We start from the raw sequence: 26,801 nt of genomic DNA, 5'->3' as shown, positions 1-26,801 counted from the left end.
TTTTCAAATCCTTTTTTAAAGCCACTGAGGGCAGTGAGGAGAGGAACGTTGTCTGAGTAGAATGGACCAAGGTGGGCCAGATCCTTTTGGGAAGAGGTGGAAAAGAGATGAAGGTGGGACTAGCTGGCTGGGGGAGAAGGGGAAGCCTTCAGGCTGAGGAGCCGGCGTGAACAAAGGCACACAGGTGGAGTGAATATGGAGTGTGGAAACAGGAACAAGAGGTAAATTTAGTTAAGTAAAATGGCCCAGATTCTGGAGAAAGAAGAGTCCAGAAATCCAAACTGTGGAGCCAAGAGGAGAGGAAGGGCCTTTAGAAGTTGGAAAATCATCCCTTGAACTAAACAACTCTTTTTGTTTTTGTTTTTCTCTCCAGACATATTCCAGAAGTGGTTCTGATATTTGTTCACTCCCATTTTGGGCCAAGATCTGTCAGAGGATTAAATTGTACGTATACAAGTTCCCCTTCCTAAGCACTGGCGGGGGATGGCATCTTTGGTTGTCCCTGTTTTCTAATGACTAAAATGGTCTTCAAGTTAAAAGGCATCTTTCTGAAAGTGAAAGTGTTTCTTGCTCATGACTTGTACAGAAGCTAGAAGACAAGTTAGCTCAGAACAAATCATTTTGGAAATAAACTGAACACCAGCATCTTTGAACCTCCAACCTGACTTACTGCCCCGGACTGGAATGCAGCCTGCCTGCCAGTGAGACTTGTGAGTGGCTCAGTGCATGCTCACACTGCACCTGGGGACAGGACAGCTCCTCCTTGCTGTGTAAGATACAGACAAGGTTGGCCACCTGTTATGGCAGGGACCCTTTGAGCATCTTTAGAGCAAGGCACTCACAAGGCTAGAAAAGGACCATTTTTTCACAGAGCCCAACCTATTACCTAGAAAATCTAGCTCTGCTATGTATGAACAGGATTCCTAATACAGAGACACTGTCCAAAGTTCCCAAGCCCTCCTGTCTCTGTTTAAAATCCCATGCTTCCTCCAGCTGCACTCTGAGTCTGAGGTTATGCTGGGTGTTATAGTCATCACTGTCCAAAACATTAAAAGATGGAACAGTCCTGAGAGGCACGTTGGACTAAGAGGCAAAATAGCATAGGTCCACCTTCCACTCGGCTGCTTCCCATGTGACTGCGGCAGAGGCTGCTGCCAGGCAGTGTATGGCACTGTTCTGGGGTCCAGATGCTGAACTTTCAATGCACTTCTGCACTGAGTTCTCACAATTCCATGAAGTAGGGATTATCATTATTTCCATTTCACAGAGAAGGAAACTGAGTCTTACAGAAGTAACTCCCCCCAGCCATGAGGACCCAAGATACACCCCCAGGTATATTGGACCCCACTTGTTCTTTGGAAACATCCACTTTCTTGACTCTTGTGCAATGCTGCCTCTTGAGCCAACTTTGAAGACTTGAGCCACTTAATGTCTCTGAGCTTCAGTTTCCCCATGTCTAAACTCAAGCTATAGACCCATTTGGAAAGTTTTAAAAATGCAGACTCCTTGGCCTGAGACCTGATGGGACAGAGTGGCATGTTCGTAGGTTCCTGGTTGACTGTGTCCTCCCTAGCGCGCTCACATTCTATTTCAGGAGCCAGACCGCAGATGCTTCCTGTACAGATGATGCTTTAATGACTCAAAATAATGGTCCTTCACTGTGAGACATTCACGGAGACCACTCCATCTGCCCTGGCCCCTGCTGCTTTTATTCTCACTCTCCCATAGGCAATTCCTATCACTTGAGTGCATTCTGGTCCAGCCTGGCTCTCATGGTGAGGAGTTAGAGGGAAGAACTCCCCAGAGGTGAGAGTCAGGCTGAACATCTGGACTTAGAGGCTGTATTGGTTTCCCAAGGCTGCTGTAATAAAATACCACAAGCTAGGTGGCTTGAAACAACATAAATGTATTCTCTCCCAGTTCTGGAGGCTGGAAGTCTGAAAGCAAGGCCAGATCCCTCTGAGACCCTGCTCCCTCTGAGATTCCCTCGGGGACTCTGGGTCGAATCCTTCCTTGCCTCTTAGCTTCTGGTGGTGCCCGTCCATCCTTGGCAACCCTGGGCTTGCAGCTGTGTCATTCCAATCTCTGCTTCCCTCTTCTTATATGGCCATCTTCCCTGTGTGTCTGGTTTTCCTTTTGCAACCAGTCATATTGGATTAGGATCCACACTTATGGCCTCATCTTAACTCAGTAACATCTGCAAAGACCCTTTTTCCAAGTAAGTTCACATTCACAGGGAGCAGGGGTTAGAACTTCAACATATCTTTTTGGTGAACACAGTTCAACCCACAATAGAGGCACTTTTCCTATGTTCCTCCTTCCTTCACCTCATGAGCTTTGTGGACGCTAAATGCATTGAACATCCCCCGTCTGCTTTGAAAGTATCTCAGGAGAGGAGGCGGCTGTGCATCTGACCCACATTCAGAGCCTCTGAGGGATCCAAGAGTTTAAAAACTTTTCCTGGTTCATCTGCCCACATAAGCTCCTGCAAGCCAACTGTGCAAAGTGCGGACTTGGATCCTGGAACAGTTATCGATCCCGCTTTTCATGAATAGAAGTGGAGGCAGAGACCATCAGGACATGAGTAGAGGGGAAATATTGGACGTGAAAGAAAGTGAGGGAGGCTAAGATGCGGCCAGGTCCCAAGCCCCCGACCATCTCATCGTGCTTAGCTCTTGTTGAATCGAGACCCCGTCCCCTCCTTGCTGAAAGCATCATTGCATTTTCTGTGTCAAACCAAGCATGGGCCCTCGGGACCTAAAATGACAACTCTTCAATTGAACCACCTTTGAAAACCTGAATTCAAGAGCATCTGTGGCCAGGGATTTTCCTGGCCCAATTTCAAAGGGAAATTTTTTCATGAAAAAGCAAAAGCAGTATGTTTTTCTTCTTTCTAAAAATCATTGTGCTTCTAGTATAATTCGTACCAGGTCATGAATTATTCAGTGCTGCATGGGTTATAAAGCACATTTAAATGCAGCCTCGTTTATTCTTTAAAACAACCTGTGGCTCAGTCATAATAATGACAAGTAAAAGTTATCTGATACTGTCTCTGCACCAGGAACTCTTATAAATGCAACCCTGTTAGACAGACAATTTTTTGGTCCCCTTTTTAAAGATGTAAAGCCGTTTGTCCAAGGTCACAGAGCTAGTCATGGATAAATATGATGTTTGAACCCAGCAGCCTGGTTATAAAGGTCAGGCTCAGAGCCACAACACTGCCTGTCCCTTGACTCGGAGCCTCACTTTCAAATGAGCAAGTCGGTTCTAGTTTATGTAATGCTTGGCCCACTAGCACAGTCAGCAGGTGGTAGAGACAAGGACCTATGTGTCTTCTGTTACATAATGCGTCCCTAAAACCCCCTCCAGTAAGAATGCCTTTCTGGCTCTGTGCCTGTCTTGTCCCCATCCTGTTTGGTCTAATGCCTTCATAAACAAGACGAAAAGACAACCCTCAGAATGGGAGAAAATACTTGCAAACGAATCAACAGACAAAGGATTAATCTCCCAAATATATAAACAGCTCATGCAGCTCAATATTAAAGAAACAAACAACCCAATCCAAAAATGGGCAGAAGACCTAAATAGACATTTCTCTAAAGAAGACACACATATGGCCAAGAAGCACATGAAAAGCTGCTCAACATCACTAATTATTAGAGAAATGCAAATCAAAACTACAATGAGGTATCACCTCACACCAGTTAGAACGGGCATCATCAGAAAATCTACAAACAACAAATGCTGGAGAATGTGTGGAGAAAAGGGAACCCTCTTGCACTGTTGGTGGGAATGTCAATTGATACAGCCACTATGGAGAACAGTATGGAGGGGCCTTAAAAAATTAAAAATAGAATTACCATATGACCCAGCAATCCCACTACTGGGCATATACCCTGAGAAAACCATAATTCAAAAAGATACATGCAGGGCTTCCCTGGTGGCGCAGTGGTTGAGAGTCCGCCTGCCGATGCAGGGGACACGGGTTCGTGCCCCGATCCCGGAAGAACCCACATGCCGCGGAGCGGCTGGGCCCGCGAGCCATGGCCGCGGAGCCTGTGTGTCCGGAGCCTGTGCTCCGCAACGGGAGAGGCCACAGCAGTGAGAGGCCCGCGTACAGCAAAAAAAAAAAAAAAAAAAAAAAGATACATGCACCCCAATGTTCATTGCAGCACTATTTACAATAGCCAGGTCATGGAAGCAACCTAAATGCCCATCGACAGATGAATGGATAAAGAAGATGTGGTACATATATACAATGGAATATTACTCAGCCATAAAAAGGAACAAAATTGAGTCATTTCTTGAGACGTGGATGGGTCTAGAGACGGTCATACAGAGTGAAGTAAGTCAGAAAGAGAAAAACAAATATCGTATATTAACTCATTTATGTGGAACCTAGAAAAATGGTACAGATGAACCGGTTTGCAGGGCAGAAGTTGAGACACAGATGTAGCGAACAGACGTATGGACACCAAGGGGGGAAAACCACGGTGGGATGGGGATGGTGGTGTACTGAATTTGGCGATTGGGATTGACATGTATACACTGATGTGTATAAAATTGATGACTAATAAGAACCTGCAGTATAAACAAACAACAACAAAAAAACAACTAATACTAAACTTTCTTTGGATTATTTGTATGGAAATATGTTAATATAAATGTTTCAGACATTACATGAAATTTCTAAAAGTCTTATATGTTCTGGTATAATGTTATAAGTTATAATTCTAGTTATTACTTTAAAATGTATATCTCAGAAATAACTAAATTTCCTTGTCAATTGCAAAAATAATAATAATAATAATAATAATAATAATACAATGGAGGTGTCTCCACCCTTGGGCAGCTTTGCAGCTCCCAGCCTAGCTCCGGTTGCTTGGCTAGCCTCCTCCGTACTCCAGGCTCACTGGTGCCTGCTCCTGCACCCTGTTCCTCTCTGGCTGCTTCCCCATCAGTCTCCCGCCCCCACCGACAGCTCTTGGAGAGTGGGGATACCATTTCTTGGTAAACTTTTTATCCCTGGTTCCTACCACAGTGCTTAGTTTTAGTAGGGACTCTGTAGAAACAAGGGAATAAATAAATAAAAAGCGCTACTTTATTAGAAAAACAAATGTTTAGGATACCAGGCTACTACCATGGGGCAGCCAACTTTTTGGTTGGTGTTTTGTTTTGATCAGAGTTCACAGTGCCTATATACTGCCTATTTTCTATTGTAGCAGTGGTAGGACAGGAGGGTCCCCTCTTAATAATTTATTCTTTTTATTGAATTTCCAAATGCATGAACCCACATATGTATTATTTCACATAAATTCACACAGACTATCTTATCTTACGTTAACTGTGCTTTTAATTCATCATTCTTTGCCTTTTTTCATTTGTTCCTTCTTGCTCCTGCCCTGCTCTTTCCTCCCACATCGTCCTTGTCCCCACGACATGGTGAGCCGTGTAAACACGTCAGGATGTGTCCTTCCATGGTTTTCTCTGCTCTCATTTTATCTTACAGGGATGCACGTAACGCATCCACACGCATATGAAACAGAGTCACGCTGGCCCTGGAGTACTGCCTGGGACTCAAATATGAGGCAGATACACATGGAAATTTTATTCCCCCTAGTTTTCTTTTGTTGTAATGCCCCAGTTTCATGACATAATTTTAGGCACTTTGAACTTGAATAGCTCACCATTATGTAACAAATGCCATTCAGCTGCAATCACAATTGCTCCCTGGGTCAAGCCTGCTAGCCCAACCCCAGATAGTCATAGGGCAGGAGCAGCAAGCAGGTGATTAGCTGCACCAGCCAACGTGGTAACTGGGGTTCTAGGTATTTTCACCGTAAATTTCTCTGCCTTAGACAGCTTTGCTGCCAAAAACATTTTTGCCATGTAACTAATTAGCCATGATTTTCCTGTAAAGGATAAAACAATGAAAAATAAAAGAGACATTAAGAAGGACATCATGAAACATGAAAAAATGAATTACAAAATTAAAGAGACTTTATTGCTAATTACAAAATATCTGAATATATTTAAAGTGTGTGTATATTTCATGGCAATACTGTGCAAATGGCTGATCTTATTTCGTGACTTGTACATAAGCACTTGTCTTCCAGGTCTTTCCTTCTTAGTATTTTACACACTGTTTTTTCTTGTTGATTCTTCTCCTCATTTGGCATCACACTTTTTCTTTTTTGCTGAGATTTCTTCCTTCGTTAGGAGAGGTATCAGTTTCCAAATATGAGGATGTATGTTCATACCTAAGCTTTGTATTGTGTTGTGAAAACCTCTACACTGTTGTGTGTTCTTGGCATCTTGTAATATGTCTGTTGATAAACACTCCAAAGTTCTATGGGAAATGCGAGTTCAAATCTGCAACTTTCAGGCCCTCAACCTCTTTCTCCTCCATTGTAGTGTGCTTCAAAATCAGAAACCAGCTCTTGGGGCAAATCATCATCATCTGTCATGATTTTTTTTTTTTTTTAAAGGTTCCATCAGCTTCCACAGTAACCCAGTTTTTAATTTTCAGTTCTCATTGTCAGACCTTGCTTTTTTTTTTTTAATTTATTTATTTTATTTATGGCTGTGTTGGGTCTTCGTTTCTGTGCGAGGGCCCTCTCCAGCTGCGGCAAGCGGGGGCCACTCCTCATCGCCATGCGCGGGCCTCTCACTATCGCGGCCTCTCCCGCCGCGGAGCACAGGCTCCAGACGCGCAGGCTCAGCAGTTGTGGCTCACGGGCCCAGCTGCTCCGCGGCATGTGGGATCTTCCCAGACCAGGGCTCGAACCCGTGTCCCCTGCATTGGCAGGTGGACTCTCAACCACTGCGCCACCATGGAAGCCCCCTGTCATGATTTTTGTATGATATATATCAAAACAAACTATCAACCAATCATTTTACCTTTTATGGCAAAATTGTCTTATGGCCAATTAGTTATGCAGTGAAAATGTTTACAGCAAAAATGCTTGCTGCAAAGGTGCTTATGGTTAAAATACCTAAAAATAATGGACATGCATAACTGGACGGGACATTGTGTGGCTGGGAACCTGAAAATCTGAAGAGAGTCCATGGATTGGATCCGAGATATCTCCAGAAACTAAAATGTCATAAGAGCAGACACCTGATTCCTATTTGCCCAATCCTAGAAACCACCCTTGGAATAACTGTTAGCATTGCACATAATAATGAAAAGAGCTAATATTTTGTGAGTACTTATCACATGCTTGGCACAGGTCTTCCTTGCTTCACACATAACAGTGCTATTAGTCTTTGCAACAGCCCTAGGAAGCAGGTACTGACACTGGCCCCGTTTACAAATGAGGTAACAGATGTACAAACAGATTAAATAATTTGCCCAAAGTTACATACCAAGTAGACGGCAGACCTGGGATTCAAATCCAAGGAGTCTAATTTCAGAACCTAGAGCTATGTTTAAGGGGCTTCCCATACTTTTCCTTCCTACTAGAACACCCACACCCATCACCCAATTACTTGCTTTGAAAATGCTTTCTCATCCTTTAGCTTTCACCTTAAGATCACCTCCTTCCCTGTATAGAGTTAGAAATGTTTTCCCTCTGTGTGCACAACCCTCTTATAGAATTTTCTCCATAGCACTGTGATTATCTGTTGATGCCTTGTTTCCCCCCACCCATCATTAAGCTCTTCTAGCATAGGAAATGCATCTTATATTCAGCCCTAATATCTATTATGATGCCTGGCATATGCAAGGACTTCAAAAATGGCTGTGGAATGAATGAATGAATGAATATTTCAGCATACAACCAGATACCTGTAAGGATACACAAAGTATCAAGTTTAGATACAATTTTGCAGAAGTAATAGTAGTGAAAGTCAACAATGCTTTATCCAAAACAGAGCCAGATGTGATTTTGAATTCAGATTTTAAGAAAGTAACATATGGTACATATGCCATAACTCACCTAACACTCCCAGCACCTCCTAATCAAACAAATTTATATATCAGCAATGAAATATCCGGATAGTCACACTAAATAAGGTATAGCTTATGAATTGCCTTAGACCAGTTTGGGTCAAGTTTTGCCACCAAATGTGTTAGTAGCAAAGTTGAAAATAAGAAACAACTCTTGGTGTTCAGACCTGTTTGGATTTGGGGGCTATGAATAAGGGATTGTGGAGTTTATGTAAATTGCAATTTATGTGACTTATGGTGACAAATCTACCCTCTCATGTCTAGAATGTATGGTTTTGGTTTGTCACTCTGAGCCTTTAAAATAAGCAGGTAAATGTTAGTTTAATGAACTAGCTTTCTAATTCTAGAGACAACTCATTGTTCCTTCCTTCAAGGACAAACTCTCATCCCTGAGATGGCAAAGGTGGAAAGGGGTAGCTTTGTCATCCTCAGTGAGACCTTTCACCCAGAACCTTTTCTCAGACTGAAAATGTGGCTCTTTGGGTCTGTTCATCCTCTTTCTCTCTCTCCATCTCCCCCTCCCTCTCCCTCTCCCTCTGTGTCTTCCCTCCTTTTCTCATCTAGAAACATAAAATAGCTATCAAGAGGTCAAATATATACATGGGAGAAAACTACCTAGTCTTACAGGAGATGTCATCTCCCAAGGGGTCTATTAATGTGGACTTGTGGTGGGTCCACCATCTCAAGAGCTCATAAGACAGGCTCCATACCACCAATTAGGCTCCATGCTGGCTCTGGCTGAATTCACTTGACTTGAGACTCTCAGAACTGCTGAGAAGCTCTTGATTCAAAAGACCATTTACTAAATCCTTTAAAGGGTCATGTTACTCCCTCTATTTTCTAAGCTCAAAGAATAACCTCACCCTGCCATATGATGGCTCTTCCCTGCTACTCTGTAAGTGATTTTCCTAGAGGGAAACAGTGTTTGCCTTTGGAAGCTGGGAAAAGTCTGGTAGTGAGATCTCAGGGGAAATCCTCACTCAGGGGGGTGTCCATGGTTTTGGCATGAATTGCTTGGTCTTCAATCACAACAGAGCCCTTGGTTCCCCAGGCTCTTGAACGGGAGTGACAACTAAATTGTCAGATTCTCAGAATAAGTGGTTTAACAGAGGAGAATCTTAAGAAAAGATTTCCATCACAAAATGTGTAAAATGTGTAAAATCTGTAGTACTGAGCTCGTTGACTGGACCAAAAATGTAGGTTCTTTCCTGAGGACCTCAACAGCCGTATCCCATGCCCTCTAAAACTTGAGTTCATTATATTTTACCTCCCCATATAGGCCAAGTAAAAAGTCAGAGAGAAAATAGTTCTGTTGAGTGGAGAGCAGGGATGAGCAAAGTTTGACTGGTACTCTGATTTTATTTTTATTTTATTTTTTAAATTTTTATTTAGGTCTTTAATTTTATTTTTAGAATGGGGTTCTGTCACATAAACTCAACACAGCCATATCTAACAAGGTCTCTATTTGTTTTCACAAACACCATTTGTTTTTTGTTAGCTCACCAGGTGTTTTGTTTTTTTTTCTTCTAGGGCTATACAAAATTCTTTACCATTCAAAGATGTAGATTCAGACAAATACAGTGTTTTCCCAGTAAGTATCACTAAGACTAACCAGATGTTCGCTAAATATTGCATCGCTTCCTATAAATTTCTTTCCTTTAATAAGACAAGATTGAATGCCATTTGAATGTATTATTAATGTGATAATACACCATTTTATGACGTTTACAGACTTTTTGGTATCTTACTAATACATGGACCATCAAAGTGGATCTTAGTCCTAGACTGTTTTCGTTTCCTGAAGCCATTCCCACCTGGAATTCTCCACGGGGATAACAGTTATCTTGAAATGTGTTGGGAATTATTTTCAAAATTCTTAAACATATTTTAACTTACTTTTTTAAAGTGTGTGTGTATGTGTTTATGTCTGTGTACACATGTTAGATTTAGAACAGTTAGGATGTCAGAATGTTCTCTGCAAAATTCAACAAGCAAGCAACAGATGTCACAAACTCTCCAAAGTAGGTGGGATCTCAAATACTCTACCTGGGAATGTGAGAAATAAAAACATTGACATTATCATGACTCTTGATTCTTTCAAATCAGACATGTCAAAAATATAATAAATCCACACAACTAACCAGTTTGGCTAGAGGTTTTTAAAATTATCCAGCAAAATGATTAATCACTGAACCAAATAAACCAATTGTTTTGGAGCCTTTGATAGAGAAAGTTCAGGGAGTTGGATGGTCCTGCTCTTTGTGGAAGTGCACATAGACACATACACATGAACACACATGTACACAGACACGTGTATAAAACATGCATTCACATAACCCATGTGAATGCACACGTGCCCACATACATGCACACACATGCACCCCCATACACTCACATATCAGCACGCACCCAACAACACATATACACACACGTACACACACTCTCACATACACACACACTTCATCTGTGATTGGCCCTGGTACCATATTACATTTCACCTCACACAGGAGGTCTTAGCATATCATCTTAATTTTCTTAGTGATCTCTAGTGTTCCTAGACTGTATTTGGATTTAAAATGGCAGATGTCAGTACCCCTCAGACAGCTCTGATTGGCCTTCACTGTGGATAACGTCAAAGCAGAACTGACCCTTCCTGTGTATGCTCTTCAATTTCAGACACTGCGGGGCTCTCACTGGCGAGGGAGAGACTGTAATGACAGCAACAAGATGGCATACCCAGGCAGAAGGTAATGGTCTCTGCTGGTCACTGATTTTGAAAATCACCTTCTGAAAAGGAGGCAGAAGGCATAATTATCTCCCTCAGCCTAGGGGATTCGTGCTTACAGAGAGAAGGGACCTCCATGTCCTAATTGAAGTAAAGCGCAATGAAAAAACTGTTTGTTCATTCATTTGCCCAAAAAATGCTCATCGAGCGTTGCCCAGCACTCTGCATCATGTTGGGTGGTAAACAAATAGAAATAGGCCTCCTCTCGAGGAGTTTACAGTCTAGTGGGAGGAACACGTGAGTAGACAGGTTATTGTGGACATTTATCCAGCCTCCTGCACGAGTTCTACAGGCAGCTCTGGGCCCAGAAAGAGTAGCCTCTTCCACCAGGAGGAGGGCGACGGGGGCAGAGAGTAGAGCGCAGGTCCCATTTTAGTCCCAGGCTGATGTTCAGTCACATCTCAGACCTCAAACTGGGTATGCCAGCCTTCATCTTAGCTGTGACTACAGTGCTGAAGCATTAACCAGATGTTTGGGGCGTTAGAGGCATAACTTTAATGGTGTCACCTGTCTAAATGAAATGGACTGCAGGTGTGTTCATTATTCCCATCAGCATCATTCCACAACAATACCTCCCATGAATATAGTCAATTGTGAAAAGACTGCATTTGGTCCACAGTTCCCAGCAAACATCCAAAGCCAAGAGAATGGCAAAGAGGCCAAGTGAGGCTTCTGTGTGCCACAACACACAATGGTGTGTGGCACTTTTCCCTGAAGAAACTGTTGTCTATCGAAGACACTTGGTGTAGCACTCATTCGTTCATTCCTTCATTTGTGAAGCTGACATTCAGAATGAAAAATACATGCCAAAGACCAATGTTGATGTTTTTCTTCATAGGCCAGACAACTGGGATACACATCAGGATTCAAACTGTAATGGCATTTGGGTAAGCGACTAAATTCAAATATAACCCTGTTCTCTTGCTTTCCGCCCTCCTTAAAAGCCCATTGCCTGTTTGCTTCAGTCAGACCTAAGGAAGAAGATGGTAGATTACAGCAACTCTTCTGCTGTTTGGAAGAGGGGCATAGAATCCAATCCCATGTGAAGAGTGTCCATGTTGTAATGAGAGTTGAGGCTGTCTCTGTCACAGCCACTCTAAGTCTTGCTTAAGGTCATTCACATCTAATCCCTTTATTCTGTTTGGAAATTAAATGGAGAATGGTGTTAACAAAGTTTTACAGTAACCCAAACAGCTATTGGAGCAAACCACATGCTGTCACCATTTCATTGCAGCCATTCTTTTCTATTTCATAAGGCTAGTCAGGCAGAGTGGAAGTTACCTGTAGTTACCCCACTACCCACATCCTGAGGCATCTAATGCTGGTACCCCAGTTCCCTATGAATAATAAATTAGCAGCTTCCACGTAGAGAAAAGGGAAGGAAAGAGAAAAGCCAAACACTTAATCTTAGCACGGCAAGGGCAGCAGACCCAATTTTGTGAGGTCTTGAGCTTATAGGATTTGAGGGGTCCTCCTGAAGAAAAAGAATACCAAATACAAATACAAAATCAAGAATAAAAGTATAATTAATTAGAACAGTAAAAGAAATCTTAACAAATTCCTGGAGTCTTGGAAATTCAGGTCCCTTTCTTCTGAGATCTCTTTTCCAATTTACCAGGAGTGCTTATGTAGAAATATTGTTCTGAGTGCCTGGCTGCTCTCCACCTAAAACACTCTATAGCTCCCAGCTGCTCCCAGCACTCGCACAGGTAGGGATCGTACAAACAAGGAGCCTTGAAGTTTAAGATTCCCCAGCTTCAAGATAGATTGCCTCTGAATGGTTGCCTAATTTGTCTGCTTGGATGAAGAGGAGAAAGTTTCTGTAAATAGTTTCCCCTCTCCAGGACACTGATGATCAATTTCTTCTGAGATATGGAGAGCAAGACAGATTGTATCCTGGTATAGCCCTACCCACCCACCCTATCATCAGTCACACTGCCTTTTCATGAGGAGGGGAAGACATGTCCCCTAGATCTTAAGGTGTCAAGGTGTCAAGACCCCCAAGGCAGCTCTTGTTCGATAAAGTCAAGCTTAGTTGTCATGTTGGAGGACATGGGGGTTTATTAGTGTGTGAAGCTGCTGTCTTGGTTCCATGACCCCATCCCTGCTTCTGACATGGGAGCCCACCTACATAAGGAAGGCCAATAAGAGACTGTGCTAGACCAGTGGAAATCCACCAGGAGCCCAGGGAGCCAAGACTCAGAATTTATCATCAGTAATAGGAGAAAGACACATGACCTTCATACCTATCCCTTTCCATGGAGGAAAAATGACTCACAGAATCACAAAATCATAAACTCAGAGAGGACTTTACAATCACTAAGTCCAACATTTCCCAGACTGTGTCCAAGAACTCCAGTGTTGAGTGGTAGGTTAAGAGGTAAGGGAGGAGGGGCGCTAGAGCAACGTTTGGAAAGTACTGGGTCAAATAAGCCTGAACAGTTTTCTTTACTTCCGAATTTCTCAGCATCTTTAATGTTTTAATGCATGTTGGGAGTCCCCAAGACCAAGACAGTGAACACACTGTTTCCAGTACATCTCTGACCATCAGGTTCTTTCTTCCTAAAATACTGTTAATACCATTAATATCTAGTGGAATGCCAGTGCTCTCCAGACCAGAGTTTGGCAAACAAAAGAAAAAAAGAATTATATATATATTTTTTAACTTTTTTAAAGTTATCCAGACTCTGCTCAAGCCTTCCAAGGACCAGCTGCTCCACTAATGCACAGACTTAGCTTTAAGTGTTAGGAAGTGCCCTCAGCTGTGGTAACTTTGTCCCACTCACAGGCTCAACCTCACTTCTGGGCTTCTCAGTCTCATCACATCAACATTTGGAATCATTCTTTATGGTTTGGGCTGCCTTGTACATTGTATGATGGTCAGTAGCATCCCTGCCTCTCCCCACTAAATGCCAGTAGCTCCCTCTCCCCCCATTTTAACAACCACAGATGTCTCCCAGGCATTGCCAAATGTCCCTTCGGATGGCTGTGGGGCAGGGGTGGGGAAGGGGTGCCTCAAAAGCAGCCCTGTTGAGAATCTCTGCTCTAGAAGCATCAACCCTGGTCCAGTTTCTGGATCTCTCCTTATTCCTGCCCCCAGTTCCTTAAAGCCCAATTCACTTACCTAGGATGTTGCTATGTTGGATTAAGGGCTCAAGAGACTTTAAAGGATTTTATCTACTGATTTGTTTTCGTGCTTTTAAAGCCATTTGGGAAGGATTTTGTGTTTGTGTCTCATAAATTTAAAAGCAAGCTGCTAATTTCATCATTTCTCTTAAAGGGTGTTGATCCAAAAGATGGAATTCCATACGAGAAGAAATTCTGTGAAGGTATGAATTGTAAAAGTCAGTGTACTTATTCCAATAGAATATTCTTTTCTAGTCTGAGTCAGATTGAAGCAAACGGACCATCCAAGTGAGGAAGTGCCTGATGCTACCACATAATGTTGACCAATTTACATTTATTTTTGTGACAAATTAGAAAATGACGTGAAAGGGATTATAGACAAATGAGGCAGAATCAAGACAAAGCAAAACTAAATGTGTTTAATTGATTCCTTTTTGGGGGAATTGGAAACTTCAATGATAATATTAGAAAAGGCTGTAAGATAGATAACAGGGTAACTGAAATCCAGCACTTCTCCAAATAAGAAAATAAGTGGAGGTGATAATTTTCAGTCTTCTCTGTGTCTTCCTCAATACACTACAAGGTCAGACGTCTAGACTTGTACTGACAGAGTCCTTGTGTCGACTGGGCTAAAGACTCAAATCTGGGTGACTTGAGGGAGACCTCCAAGCAATAGCCATTGAGAGTTCCCAAAAATACCTGAGCAAAAGCTCTGTATTCTAAATGCCCAATGCCACATACACCTGGGCTTCCAGTGTTCTTAGGAGGAACCTATTACCACCCACATAGTACTGAAAACATGGTCCTGGTGATGCCCAAAGAGTCTCAAACAAGACCCTATGGTAGCATCAGTGTTTTATGTTTAGACAACACTTTCCCCTAACATTTAGAAGCATTTCATTGATTCATTCATTCAACAGATATTTCCTGAACACCTATTCCTATTATGCACCAAGGGCTATACTTGGCTCTGAGTTTTTATGGGCAGACGTGATACAGTCCTTGCCCTCAATCAGCTTAAAGTCTAATTGTCTGTAAGCTATTAGAAGGACAGGATGGAGGTAGAAAATGTAAGGACCCGACTCATAGTAATGCAGTTTAGAAATGCTTGTTGGATGAATAAAGGAATGCATTAACAAATAGACAAATGAATAAGTAAACTCAGATCTAAGTGAAATCCTGGTGTGAGGCTCTGGGTTCACTGTGGGAAGCCTCTTGGATTCCCCAAATCCCAACCCCTCCTCAATGTCCTGGGCCTTCTCAGTCCCCATTTGTGTGGCCAAGTGCTAGCTGTCACAAAGTCCCGAGATAGGGAGCCGCCGGAGTGAGGCTGGGCCATCCTCGGCTTGATTTGGGGCCTTTGGAGGTGGAGGAAGTAGGCTCTCCTCTCTGACTCTGCGAGGCACTGATTGATTCTTTCAGGATCTTAAGGGATTTGGAAGAGTTCGTGCATCACCCATGGATGAATGCTTCGTGTAGATGGGCCTTAGAATCAGATTAAGTGATTCTTAACCTCCTAACATATAGGGCTGCATAGAGATTTTATCTCTCCATCTCCCCACTAATCAGCCATAATTGTCCATCCAGTGCTTTTGTATATATAGATTAAGGACATTAAAAGACCATAACATCTTTGAAAAAAATCAAAATTGCTCCATGAGCTTACTAATTCCTAAAGTGGATATTAACAGAAATGAATGTGTTTTCCAAGAAAGCAATTTTCAGAACCAAAATTTAGGGCATATTTCTGAGTTCAGATAAAGTTTTGATGCTTTATTCATCTATCATTCACTCAAGATGTTGCACAGGAGTTTGTTTTATGCTGAGCTAGGAAGCACACCTGCATCTGTACAGCTTAGCTGGCAGTTTCAATGGCCTGGAAATCTCGTTCAGCTCCTAAATGCTATGCCCCTCACTCTCCAACACTCGAAAAGTGGCAATGCATCACTGTTACGATGCTCTATGCACAGAATATGCACCAGGGTATGTGCTCACCTAACTACCCAATCTGGAGGCTCCAAACTACTTGAGTGCATAAATAATGCAAATAAATTGTGCCACCTAGGTTCACAGCCCAGGGGAATCATTTTGCTGGGAGACTCAGCTGGGGCTCATTTTCACATCCCTCCCGATTGGATCACAGCTTCACAGATGTCTTTGGTAAGTAATTTTGGCAGTAATCATGTGGGATGTGCTGGCCTCTGTGTTTGTTTCCCCCTTGCTCTCTATAAATGTGATGCCAGATCCAAACAGGTGCAAATTTCCCTTCTCAGCACAATCTGCCATCAAAGGCACATCCATAGCCATTTCAGTTCAGTTCAGTTCAAACAGTGTGATAAGAACAGGCTCATAACAAGAGCTATCTTGTCCATTAGAGAAGGAGGATGGTGCCCCTGCCGGGTGGAAAGGAAACTTGGGCATAGTGGGGAAGCCCTTGTTGTACAGCCACCTTGGGATGTAGTTCTCTCTTCAACCTCCTATAAAATGAAAACGCTGATCCAGGGAACTTAAACTACAAGAATTATACATTGTTCTTTAATCCCTTTTCTCACACTGAAGAAATCAGACATGAACCTGAATACTCTCTGATGGAACCTCTCCCAAGTTCTAAAACTGGGCAAACACAGACCTCCCTTGTAAGATGAGCAAACAGAGAAACATTTGAACATAGAAAAAATGTTCATGGTCTCCAAAGAAAAGAACTCTTGAAAAAAGCTTGCTACAGGAAAGTAAATTTTGTAAGATATTAAATCCAGATTCTCAACAATAATGTGAGGAGATTATACTCATGAAAAAGGAACAATCTAAGGTTAGGGAAGACTACTTTTAGGTGAAACAATAATGGCCTGATATAAAAATGTGATGGTCATACTGACTTGCAAGTTGGACAATGTAAAAAACAGGGTGAGAAAACCAGTCAGCCAAATTCTGGAACTCACATAAGAGGCATATAGGTTATAGGTCCAGGAGATTGAATAGGAAACCCGGGGGAGGAGAACACATCAGACAGAGAGGAAGTGGTGACCAAATAAACAGCAAAAAATAATTTTCTTGAGTTGAAGAAATCCTTGACTTTAATCCAAAACCCCACTGAACTCCAGAGAATATAAAAGAGACTCTCCTCGTCATGTCTTGCTTTTCCATTATATTCCAAATATAAAGAAAAATCTTCCAATCATTCAGCCCAACAAACAACCAGGGGACACACTAGGAGGAAAAATCCTTTTGACATCAGACTTATCTTTCAATGATAAATTTCAGAAAATGGTGGAACGACCTCTACAACATTTTGAGGATAGTGTGTCAAAACTGCTCCAGCTGCCAAGATATGGTTCCTACATGAAGCCCACAGAAATGTATTCTCAGTCATTCAAAGATTCAGAAAATATAACAGATTTATGCTTTCCTGAAAAAGATTATTTTAAGAAGTATTCCAATCTCTCTGAGCATGGTATTATAAAAGCAAAGCCAAAAAAAAGTATTACTAGATTTAATTACATGAAATCTTTAAATGTATACAATGTCCAAAAATTCATAAAATTAAAAGACAAATGAAAAACTAGAGCAATATTTATAACATATAAGACAAAATTTAAAGTCTCTAATAACAAAGAGTTCCTGCATATCAATAAGGAAAAAACAATTTAATTTTTTAATGATCAAGAACATGACCAATAAATATAAAAACAGTTTCATCTTCAGTAGTAATCAAAGAAAACCAAATTAAAACAACAATGAGGTATCATCTATCATCTGTCTAATAAGCAAAGGTTAAAAAGTGATAAAGGCCTACTTTTAGCAAGAATATGGTGAAAGGGACATGTTCCTTCACCACTAATGAGAGTTTTAAGTTGCTAGAACTTCTCTGACAGGCAACTTGACAATATGTATAAAGTGACGTTATAACGTTTGTGATTTTAACAAGTAATTCTGCTTCTGAAAATTTCTCTTTAAGACTAAGCAGTCATTTGCTCGAGAATCTATGTACATGAGTATTCATCAAAGAGTTATTTATAAGAGCAAAAGTGAAAACAGAAATTCAAACAAAAAAATAGGGGATTAGGGGTGGAGTCAAGATGGCATACTAGGAGGATGCGGAATTTGCATCTCCTCACAACTAGGGCACCTACCAGGCACCGGTGGGGGACCACAGACACCTAAGGGGATGGGAGGAACCCCCAGCAACCGGTGATCTCTCTTTTTGGCTTGTTGCCCGCCCCCCCCTTTTTTTTTCTGCTTTGGTTTTATTTTACCTTGTTGCAGTTGTTTCCATTATAGTTTTATTTTTCCTAATATATTTTTTATCTTTCTAATTTTACTCTGTTTTTTATTCTTTGATATTGTACTGCTCCTTTCTTCCTTTTTTTTTTTTTTTTTACCATGCCACGAAGCTTGTGGGATCTTGGTTCCCAGGCCAGAGGCTGGGCCGGAGCTCCTGTGTTGGGAGCTCCAAGTCCAAACCACTGGACTAACAGAGAACCTCAGACCCCAGGGAATATCAATCGGAGTGAGGCTTCCCAGAGGTTCTCATTTCAGCACCAAGACCCAGCTCTATCTAACTGCCTGCAATTAGAACACTTCCTAACACCATACAAAAAAATAAACGGAAAGTGGATTAAAGACCTAAATGTAAGGCCAGACACTCTAAAACTCTTAGAGGAAAACATAGGCAGAACACTCTTTGACATAAATCACAGCAAGATCCTTTTTGACCCACCTCCTAGAGTACTGGAAATAAAAATAAAGAAATGGGACCTAATGAAACTTAAAAGTTTTTGCACAGCAATGGAAACCATAAACAAGATGAAAAGACAACCTTCAGAGTGGGAGGAAATATTTGCAAATGAAGCAACTGACAAAGGATTAATCTCCAAAATATACAAGCAGCTCATGCAGCTCAAAATCCAAAAAACAAACAACCCAACCCAAAAATGGGCAGAAGCCCTAAATAGACATTTCTCCAAAAAAGATATACAAATTCCCAATGAATACATGAAAAGATTCTCAACACCACTAATCATTAGAGAAATACAAATCAAAACTACAATGAGGTATCACCTCACACTGGTCAGAATGGCCATCATCAAAAAATCTACAAACAATAAATGCTAGAGAGGGTGTGGAGAAAAGGTAATCATATTGCACTGTTGGTGGGAATGTAAATTGATCCATCCACTATGGAGAACAGTATAGAGGTTCCTTAAAAAGCCAAAAATAGAACTACCATATGACCCAGCAATCCCACTACTAGGCATATACCCTGAGAAAACCATAATTCAGCAAGAGTCATGTACCACAATGTTCACTGCTGCACTATTTACAATAGCCAGGACATGGAAACAACCTAAGCATCCATCGACAGATGAAAGGATAAAGAAGATGTGGCACGTATATACAAAGGAATGTTACTCAGCCATAAAAAGAAATGAAATTGAGTTATTTGTAGTGACGTGGATGGACCTAGAGTCTGTCATAGACAGTGAAGTAAGTCAGGTAGAGAAAAACAAATACCATATGCTAACACATATATAGGGAATCTAAAAAAAAAAAGTGGTTCTGATGAACCTAGGGGCAGGACAGGAATAAAGATGCAGACGTAAAGAATGGCCTTGAGGACATGGGGAGGGGGAAGGGTTAGCTGGGACAAAGTGAGAGTAGCATTGACATATATACATTACCAAATGTAAAATAGATAGCTAGTGGGAAGCAGCTGCATAGCACAGGGAGATCAGCTCGGTGTTTTGCAACCACCTAGAGGGGTGGGATAAGGAGGGTGGGAGGGAGACTCAAGAGGGAGGGGATATGGGGATATACGTATGCATATAACTGATTCACTTTGTTATACAGCCAAAACTAACACAATACTATAAAGCAGTTATACTCCAATAAAGATGTTTAAAAAAATAGGGGATTAGATATTTAAAAATATATTGCATCCACAAAATGAAATATTATGCAACTGTTAATACACATATTATAGACACATTTCTTAGCAAGAAAATATGTTTATGGTAATTTGTTAGGTGGCAAAACCAGGTTACAAGATAGTAATATATGGGCCAGTTTTTATGAATATATGTGTGTTCAGACAAAATATTTTGAAGGTTGTAGATCAGTATGTTAACTTTGGACTCTAGAATTCTGGGTAACTTTTATTCTAGTTTTTCTTCAATGAATAATTGTTATGTATGTACCAAACTTTTGAGGGATTGTTTTGTTTGGTTTTTAAGCAAATAGCTAAGGAAACCAGCTAAAGAATACTAAAGCATTACTTTTTTAATCTTCATAAAAGCCCTCTGAGGTAGGTGTTATTACAACATAGCCTCACTTTCCAGACAAGTACTCAGAAATGTTGAGTAGATAGCCTAAGGTCACACAGCTAAGAGGTGCAGAACTACTTCCTGTCAGTATCATCTTGAACAAACCACCTAACCAGAAACTCTGTAGATGATGAAGGAAGGCCATGCGCTTCAGTGAGCTACGGTCTGTGAAAATGCTTTAGAAACTGTATGTTGGATTCAAACCAGATAAAAGTAGATTGACATACAGCTCACGTAGTGCAGTGGTAGCTAACCAGGCTGGTCGATGTCCTCACGCTTGACCTTCTTATCCCACACCTGGCCTCTGGAGGCTGAGGTGAGGGGTGCCTCTCGCTTTAGGGTTCCCTTGGGGAGGACAGCCTCTCACTGGAGCTGGCAGCTCTCCCATCAGTGTGCTAAGTCTCTGGGGAAGAGAAAGACCCATTGAGAAGATGCTTTAAAGAAATCATTCCCACAAGCCCAGTAGCCAGCCCCATCCTGGAATCCAGACAATTGGGATTTGGATTGTAGCAATTTTTTATTTGCTATTTGCAACAACACATGAATTGAAATAACTGCAGATCAGCAGTTGTTGGTTTGGGTTTGGGTTATTTCCCACCCCACACCCATCCCTTTTTGGCAGTAAATTAGTAGTTCTGAAAAATGACTATGAGAATGGTAATGAGGAACCCATATTGGGCATAATGGTAATTGGGATTCATTAGTATCATCAATATGTTAATAATGCTATTGATGGTAGAGACAACACTACCGTTTTAGTGTTAGTCATCTATTTCAAGCCTTTGATGTTCTAGAATTCTTAAAATATCTCTCCAGGTTAACATTCCTCTCCAAGCTAAAAGTTAGCCTGGGCGCTCCCAGCCTGGGCCACTTCTGTGGGATACCATTTGATAAGAATGAAAGATGGGACAAGAAGAATAAAAGACAGAGATTTTGCTCAGAAAGTTGATGTTGAAAATGAAGATTTATCACTGAGTTATTGTCAAAATAATGCTGTATACACCACCCAAATCTCAATGACTTAAAACAATCGTCATTTCATCTCACTCACACAGCTGTTCTAGGCTGGGCTCTGTTGGTCTTCGCTCCAAGCTGAAGCTTGGGTCCAGGTCTGCTCCACATGTCTCTCATTTTTCCTTGGTTGGGCAATCTATCCAGAGCATGCACTTTTCATGATAATGTCAGAAGTGCAAGAGGGCAAGGCCCTCACACAAACATATTTGCTGCATCATGTCCACCATCAACCCATAGGCAAAGCAAGTCACATGGCCAAGACCAATAGGGAAGGAAGTAATCTGCCCAAAGTGAAAGAGGGAAGAGAGGGAATGTTTGCTCTGTTGCTTTTATCTAATCAGATATGTTAAATATTCAGTGGAGAAAAATAAGCAAATACAGAAATTATGAAGAAATTATTAAAATTTCCCTTGTGCTACCACCCAGAGAGAATCATTTTAACATTTTGGAGTATCAGATTTGTTTTGAAATATTCTTTTAATCTTCTTCCTATTGGGGAAAAAAGAAGATATAAAGTCAACATTAGAACCAATTATGAGAATATTTTTAAAAATTATCCCTACTATCTTAAACTTTTCTCTTCCCCAGTACTCTACCCTCACTACGCATACACACACACACACACACACACACGCACACACTATGTAGTCACAAGAATAGCAAGTAAGCAATTGGCAATGCTCCTTTTTTTTAAAATTAGTACTAATCATAATCATTTTTCCACATTGCTACTTAGTCTTTTTACTCATTATATCTGTCAGTGTTTCATACTGTCCTTTTCAGTGTACAAGCCATAATCCACAACTGGATATTAAGCTGATTCATGGTTTCATTTTCTGGCCAGTATAGATCATACTCCTTTTTTTTTTACTTATTTTTTATTGAAGTAACATCAGTTTATAACATTATATATGCTTCATATGTACAACATTATATTACAACTTCTGTATACACTACAGCATGTTCACCGCCAAAAATTTAGTTTCTATCCATCATCATACAGTTGAACCCCTTTACCCAGTACCCATCGGCAGGTGCATGGATAAAGAAGATGTGGCACATATATACAGTGAAGTATTACTCAGCCACAAAAAGAAACGAAATTGAGTTATTTGTAGTGAGGTGGATGGACCTAGAGTCTGTCATACAGAGTGAAGTAAGCCAGAAAGAGAAAAACAAATACCATATGCTAACATAGATATATGGAATCTAAAAAAAAAAAAGGTTCTGACGAACCTAAGGGCAGGACAGGAATAAAGATGCAGGCGTAGAGAATGGACTTGAGGACACAGGGAGGGGGGAGGGTAAGCTGAGACGAAGTGAGAGAGTGGCATTGACATATATACACTACCAAATGTAAAATAGATAACTAGTGGGAAGCAGCCACATAGCACAGGGAGATCAGCTCGGTGCTTTGTGACCACCTAGAGAAGTGGGATAGGGCGGGTAGGAGGGAGATGCAAGAGGGAGGGCATATAAGGATATATATATACGTATAGCTGATTCACTTTGTTATACAGCAGCAACTAACAGAACATTGTAAAGCAATTATACTCCAATAAAGATGTAAAAAAAAAAAAGAAATGGAAGCATAGAGAAATTAAGGATCCTGCCCAAGATCAATCAGATAATAAAGATCAAAACCATGATTAGGAAAAAAAAAAAGAAGAAGATGTGGTATATATATACAATAGAATACTACCCAGCCATAAAAATAAAAAGATGAAATCTTGCCATTAGCCACAACATGGATGGATCTTGAGGGTATTAGGCTAAGTGAAATAAGTCAGATGGAAAAAAAACAAATACCATATGATTTCACTCATATATGGAATATTTTTTAAATGTTCCTTTTTAAAAAAGACTTCCAGTTTTTCAAACTTATTATCTATAGAGTCTCTTCATTTGCACAGAGAATCAGGTTAGGTATAAGTACCATGCCTAGCGGACACCCATGATGTATGTTGAGCTCAGATGTCTCCTGTTTTGGTTTTTTGGCTTTTAATGTGTGTAAGCAAAATATCACTAAATCCTAACCCAGGACCTACCAAGTGCCAAACCCTGTGATAGGAGCTAATGACACAGAGGTGAAGAGGATGGAAAGAGCCCAGGTCCTCAGAGAGTTTCAGGCCTTGTGGGGAAATGCAGCTAAGCAAATAGGCAATTCCAGAGTGTGAGCTGCTGTGATGCACACGTGCTTCCCAAACTGGGAGGAAGAAGGCATCGGAGGCATCCGTCCCAGCAGACCTAGGAAGGAGTGTCTTAGGGGCTGAAAGAGCACGTGCAAAGGCTCACAAGTAAGAGGGTGCAGAATTATGAGAAGTTTGGTGGGGCTGAACTGACATTGATCCAGCACAAGGTCTGAATGTAAGAGAAGAGCCTAGGAAGGTGCATAGGAGCTGATCTCAAAGGACCTCAAAGCCACATTAAGGAACTCAGAGTTTATCCTGAAGGCAATAGGAAGCTGACAAAGGGGTTTAAACTAAGAAATAGCAGCAGTCTGACTTGAATTTCAGAAAAATCACTCCGGTTTCAATGGGCAGGATGGATTACATTGGTGGGGGGGTGTGGGGGAGGAAGGGGGAGCAGGCAAGAAACTCAGCTAGGAGTTTGTTATTATTCTAGTAAATGTGTCCTAAGCTAGAAGAGTACATTGGGAATAAAAGAAATGGACAAACTCAGAAGTTATCTAGAATCAACAATGGATATGTAGTTTTCTCACACCCTGCCTGCTCTGTGGACTTTACATCCAGTTTCTGAATGGACCACCCTCCTCCAGCCAGGTATCTCAGGCTGCGGTTAACCCAGGGCTGTTCCCAGCATCCTTGCATCTGGGGAGGCTGCCTGGACTTCATCTCCCCAGTGCATATCTTCCCTGCAGGGTCTAAGCCAGGCTTTGGAGACTCTACTGGAAGAGTCTGCCCTCCTACAAAACTTCTGGTGCTTCTGGTTCCTCTGCACCAAACTCCCCTAACCCTAGCGGTTGTGGTGGTCTTATAATTTATTGCCCAAACTTGAGAGAAGAGGGATCATTACTGTTAATTATGTGAGGACAATAGGCATTAACCCAGACCAGCCCAGACATATTGGGATATATAGCCACCCTACTGATGGCACAGAAGCCATTTGTGAAACTGACACCATGAACCCAGAGGGGAATTTCAAGCCCCTAAATTATCTCTGTATAAAATAATCTTGGACTTTGAATCAGACATACCTGTGTTCAAATCCTGGCTTAGCCACTTACCTTTACTTATTTTCTCTGAGCTTTAATTTCCTTGTGTATAAAATATAAATAATGATAGATATTTCATTAGAAATTCAGGATGATTTTGTAACAAATGTTAAAAACTGGACTATTTATTTCTACCTAACTTTCAAGTGAGACCCTAAGACAATGTGGGCCAACTAGTCCCACCTTCCACAGTCAAATATTAGAAGGACTTCAGCAGGACCTGCAGAAGAAGGGAGTGAAAACCATTTCTGCAACCTGTAGCTTGAGGCTGAGAATCGCTAGTGTCAGTGTGGCAGTGGGGTTCCGCTCTCCCCATGGGGGAAGGGCAGGATGCTTCCCCTCATTGTAGGAGGCCACTAAGAGACTTGGACAGGTGTCTTCGGAGACTGGGGTCAAAAAAGCTGGAGTCTGACACTCTTGTGAGTAATGTAAGGGTGGTGACTGAGTCATCAGGACAGAAAGAGTGTGCGTCCTGGGGCAAGGATATGGACCCCAGGAAGGGAGAGCCAACATGGGCCATTGAAAATCCTGGAGAGGACTGCCTGGATTTGACCTCAATGTGGGGATTAAACTCCAGATGACCAGGGGCTGGAGCATGAAACTTAAGTGACTAGTGAGGGTGAAGGGAATGTACCAACTCCACAATGGGATTTATTAATTCATTAGAAAATAACAATAAGAAACACATTAACATGAATAACATTTTTATAACAACTTTATTTTCTGAAACAAAAAAATAGGCTAAAATAATAGCATTCTCTTCTACTTTTGTGAATCTCCTTGATATCTGGATAGAAGACACCTAAATTCCCCTATCTGCTTCTGCGTTCAATCTATTTCTGTATCCATGTATGTGGCCTCTTGAAAACTCCATTGTACCCTTATGAGTGAATTAAAATAGAAAAGATAAATCAAGTCTTAGTATTATGATGATAATAGTGATCTCATGGACACTCTCTGAGGGTCTCAAAGATCCCCAGGGGTCCCCAGACTTTGAGAACCACTGTCATAGGATTTCCCCACTGCCTCCAATGTCCAAACTTTGAGGATTTACAAAAGAAAGATGTGGTTGTGGGATACTGCAGTGTAGTTTTCAAAATTCTTCACATGTCAGGGAAGAGCTTGCACTCTAAGACAGACCGCTGCAGGGCAAAATGGGGAAGCCTTCAGCATGGTGTGGGCTAGTCCCTCAACCAAAGTATTTCTGGAGCACATTGGAAAGTGCAAGGTTCCCCAAGAGAGCATCTCTGCCCATCAGACTATCCTCAGGCCTCACTCTGCCCACAGGTTCCCCTATTTGAGAGCCTTTTAGTGATGTCACCGCAAAGAGAGAAAGCCTCCAATATTTTGGCTAATTCAGCATGTGGAACCCTTTTAAACTGTGTTTCTTGTCACTGTCAGAGTCACCATTTATGAGGGGTCAGTCAGGAAAATGAAAGCATTCCAACAGAGGGGATTTAATATAGGGGATTGGCTACCCTGGTAGATTTAATACAGGGAACTGATTACACAGGTATTAGAACAAAAAGGGGGATGCTGAAGTTATCAGAGATTAATCATTGCAAAAAGCAGCTGCTGACTGCAGGGCTAAGGAACAACAAGGAGGAAGAGGTATTACCAGAAGCTAGAGGGAGGGGTGCAGCTGGTGTTTGGACTACTGCACAGCCTGTACTCTGACTGCCAAGGGCACACAAACCACCTGCTACTGAACCACTGAGGAGTGTGGAGAGGAGCTGGAAGTAGCACAGAAGGCTGGAGGCTGGAAGCTGCTGGGGGATATCGACCTCAACTAGACACCAGAAAATAGTTCCTCCTCTCCTTCTCTCACCCCCACTTGCCCATCTCCCACCTGCACCTCTCATTGGCAGGGAGACTCAGAGGAATCTGGGAAGTGTAGTTTGCAGAGTGCACAGAGCAGAGATTAGAGGGGTGGGCTTGGAGCCCAGAGGCCATTGGTGTTTACCCAGCACATGCCACTCAAACCCTTTCAGGTCAAGTCTGGAATCAGTTCCAGCCAGCACTGGACACCAGAAAGCAAAGATGTCCAAGGGCATTGAAGTGCAGCAGAAATCTTATGTGTTGGCTCAAGGCTGGGTGACTGAAGGGAAACAGCTGCCAGAGGCCAGTGCTGATTACTCAACCTCATGGGCCCTGTGGAATCAGAGGCCTGGTTGGTGGTCAGCATGGCCTCAACCCAGTAAAGCCTCGTTTCTTTACGTCCTTATTAACCTGGGACCTGCCTCACCCAGGGAGCACGCACACTGGTTGTTATTCAGTTAATGCCAGATCGTCCCCTCCTCAACTGCCTTTAGGAAACCTTCCCATAATGACAGAAGAGGGCAACAGCCAGAAGTTGTCTTTTAAAATGAA

General features: G+C 41.8%; 1 protein-coding gene across 2 annotated transcripts in view; it reads left to right on the top strand.

Moving 5' to 3' along the window:
* AOAH (acyloxyacyl hydrolase) overlaps positions 1-26,801 on the top strand; it is a 180,101-nt gene that overhangs the window by 68,818 nt on the left and 84,482 nt on the right. For both annotated transcript variants that reach the window (XM_082632566.1, XM_082632567.1), the window contains exons 6-11: positions 374-444; positions 9,482-9,542; positions 10,628-10,698; positions 11,575-11,623; positions 14,017-14,065; positions 15,928-16,022. In XM_082632566.1, the coding sequence (XP_082488692.1) occupies positions 374-444; positions 9,482-9,542; positions 10,628-10,698; positions 11,575-11,623; positions 14,017-14,065; positions 15,928-16,022 (396 nt within the window). The remainder of the gene's footprint in view (positions 1-373; positions 445-9,481; positions 9,543-10,627; positions 10,699-11,574; positions 11,624-14,016; positions 14,066-15,927; positions 16,023-26,801) is intronic.

The sequence above is a fragment of the Mesoplodon mirus genome (assembly GCF_964341445.2).
Source record: "Mesoplodon mirus genome assembly, chromosome: 9".
In the NCBI taxonomy this organism is placed as follows: domain Eukaryota; kingdom Metazoa; phylum Chordata; class Mammalia; order Artiodactyla; family Ziphiidae; genus Mesoplodon; species Mesoplodon mirus.
Note: the sequence above shows the minus strand (reverse complement) of the source record. Positions and strands in the feature narration are given on the sequence as shown.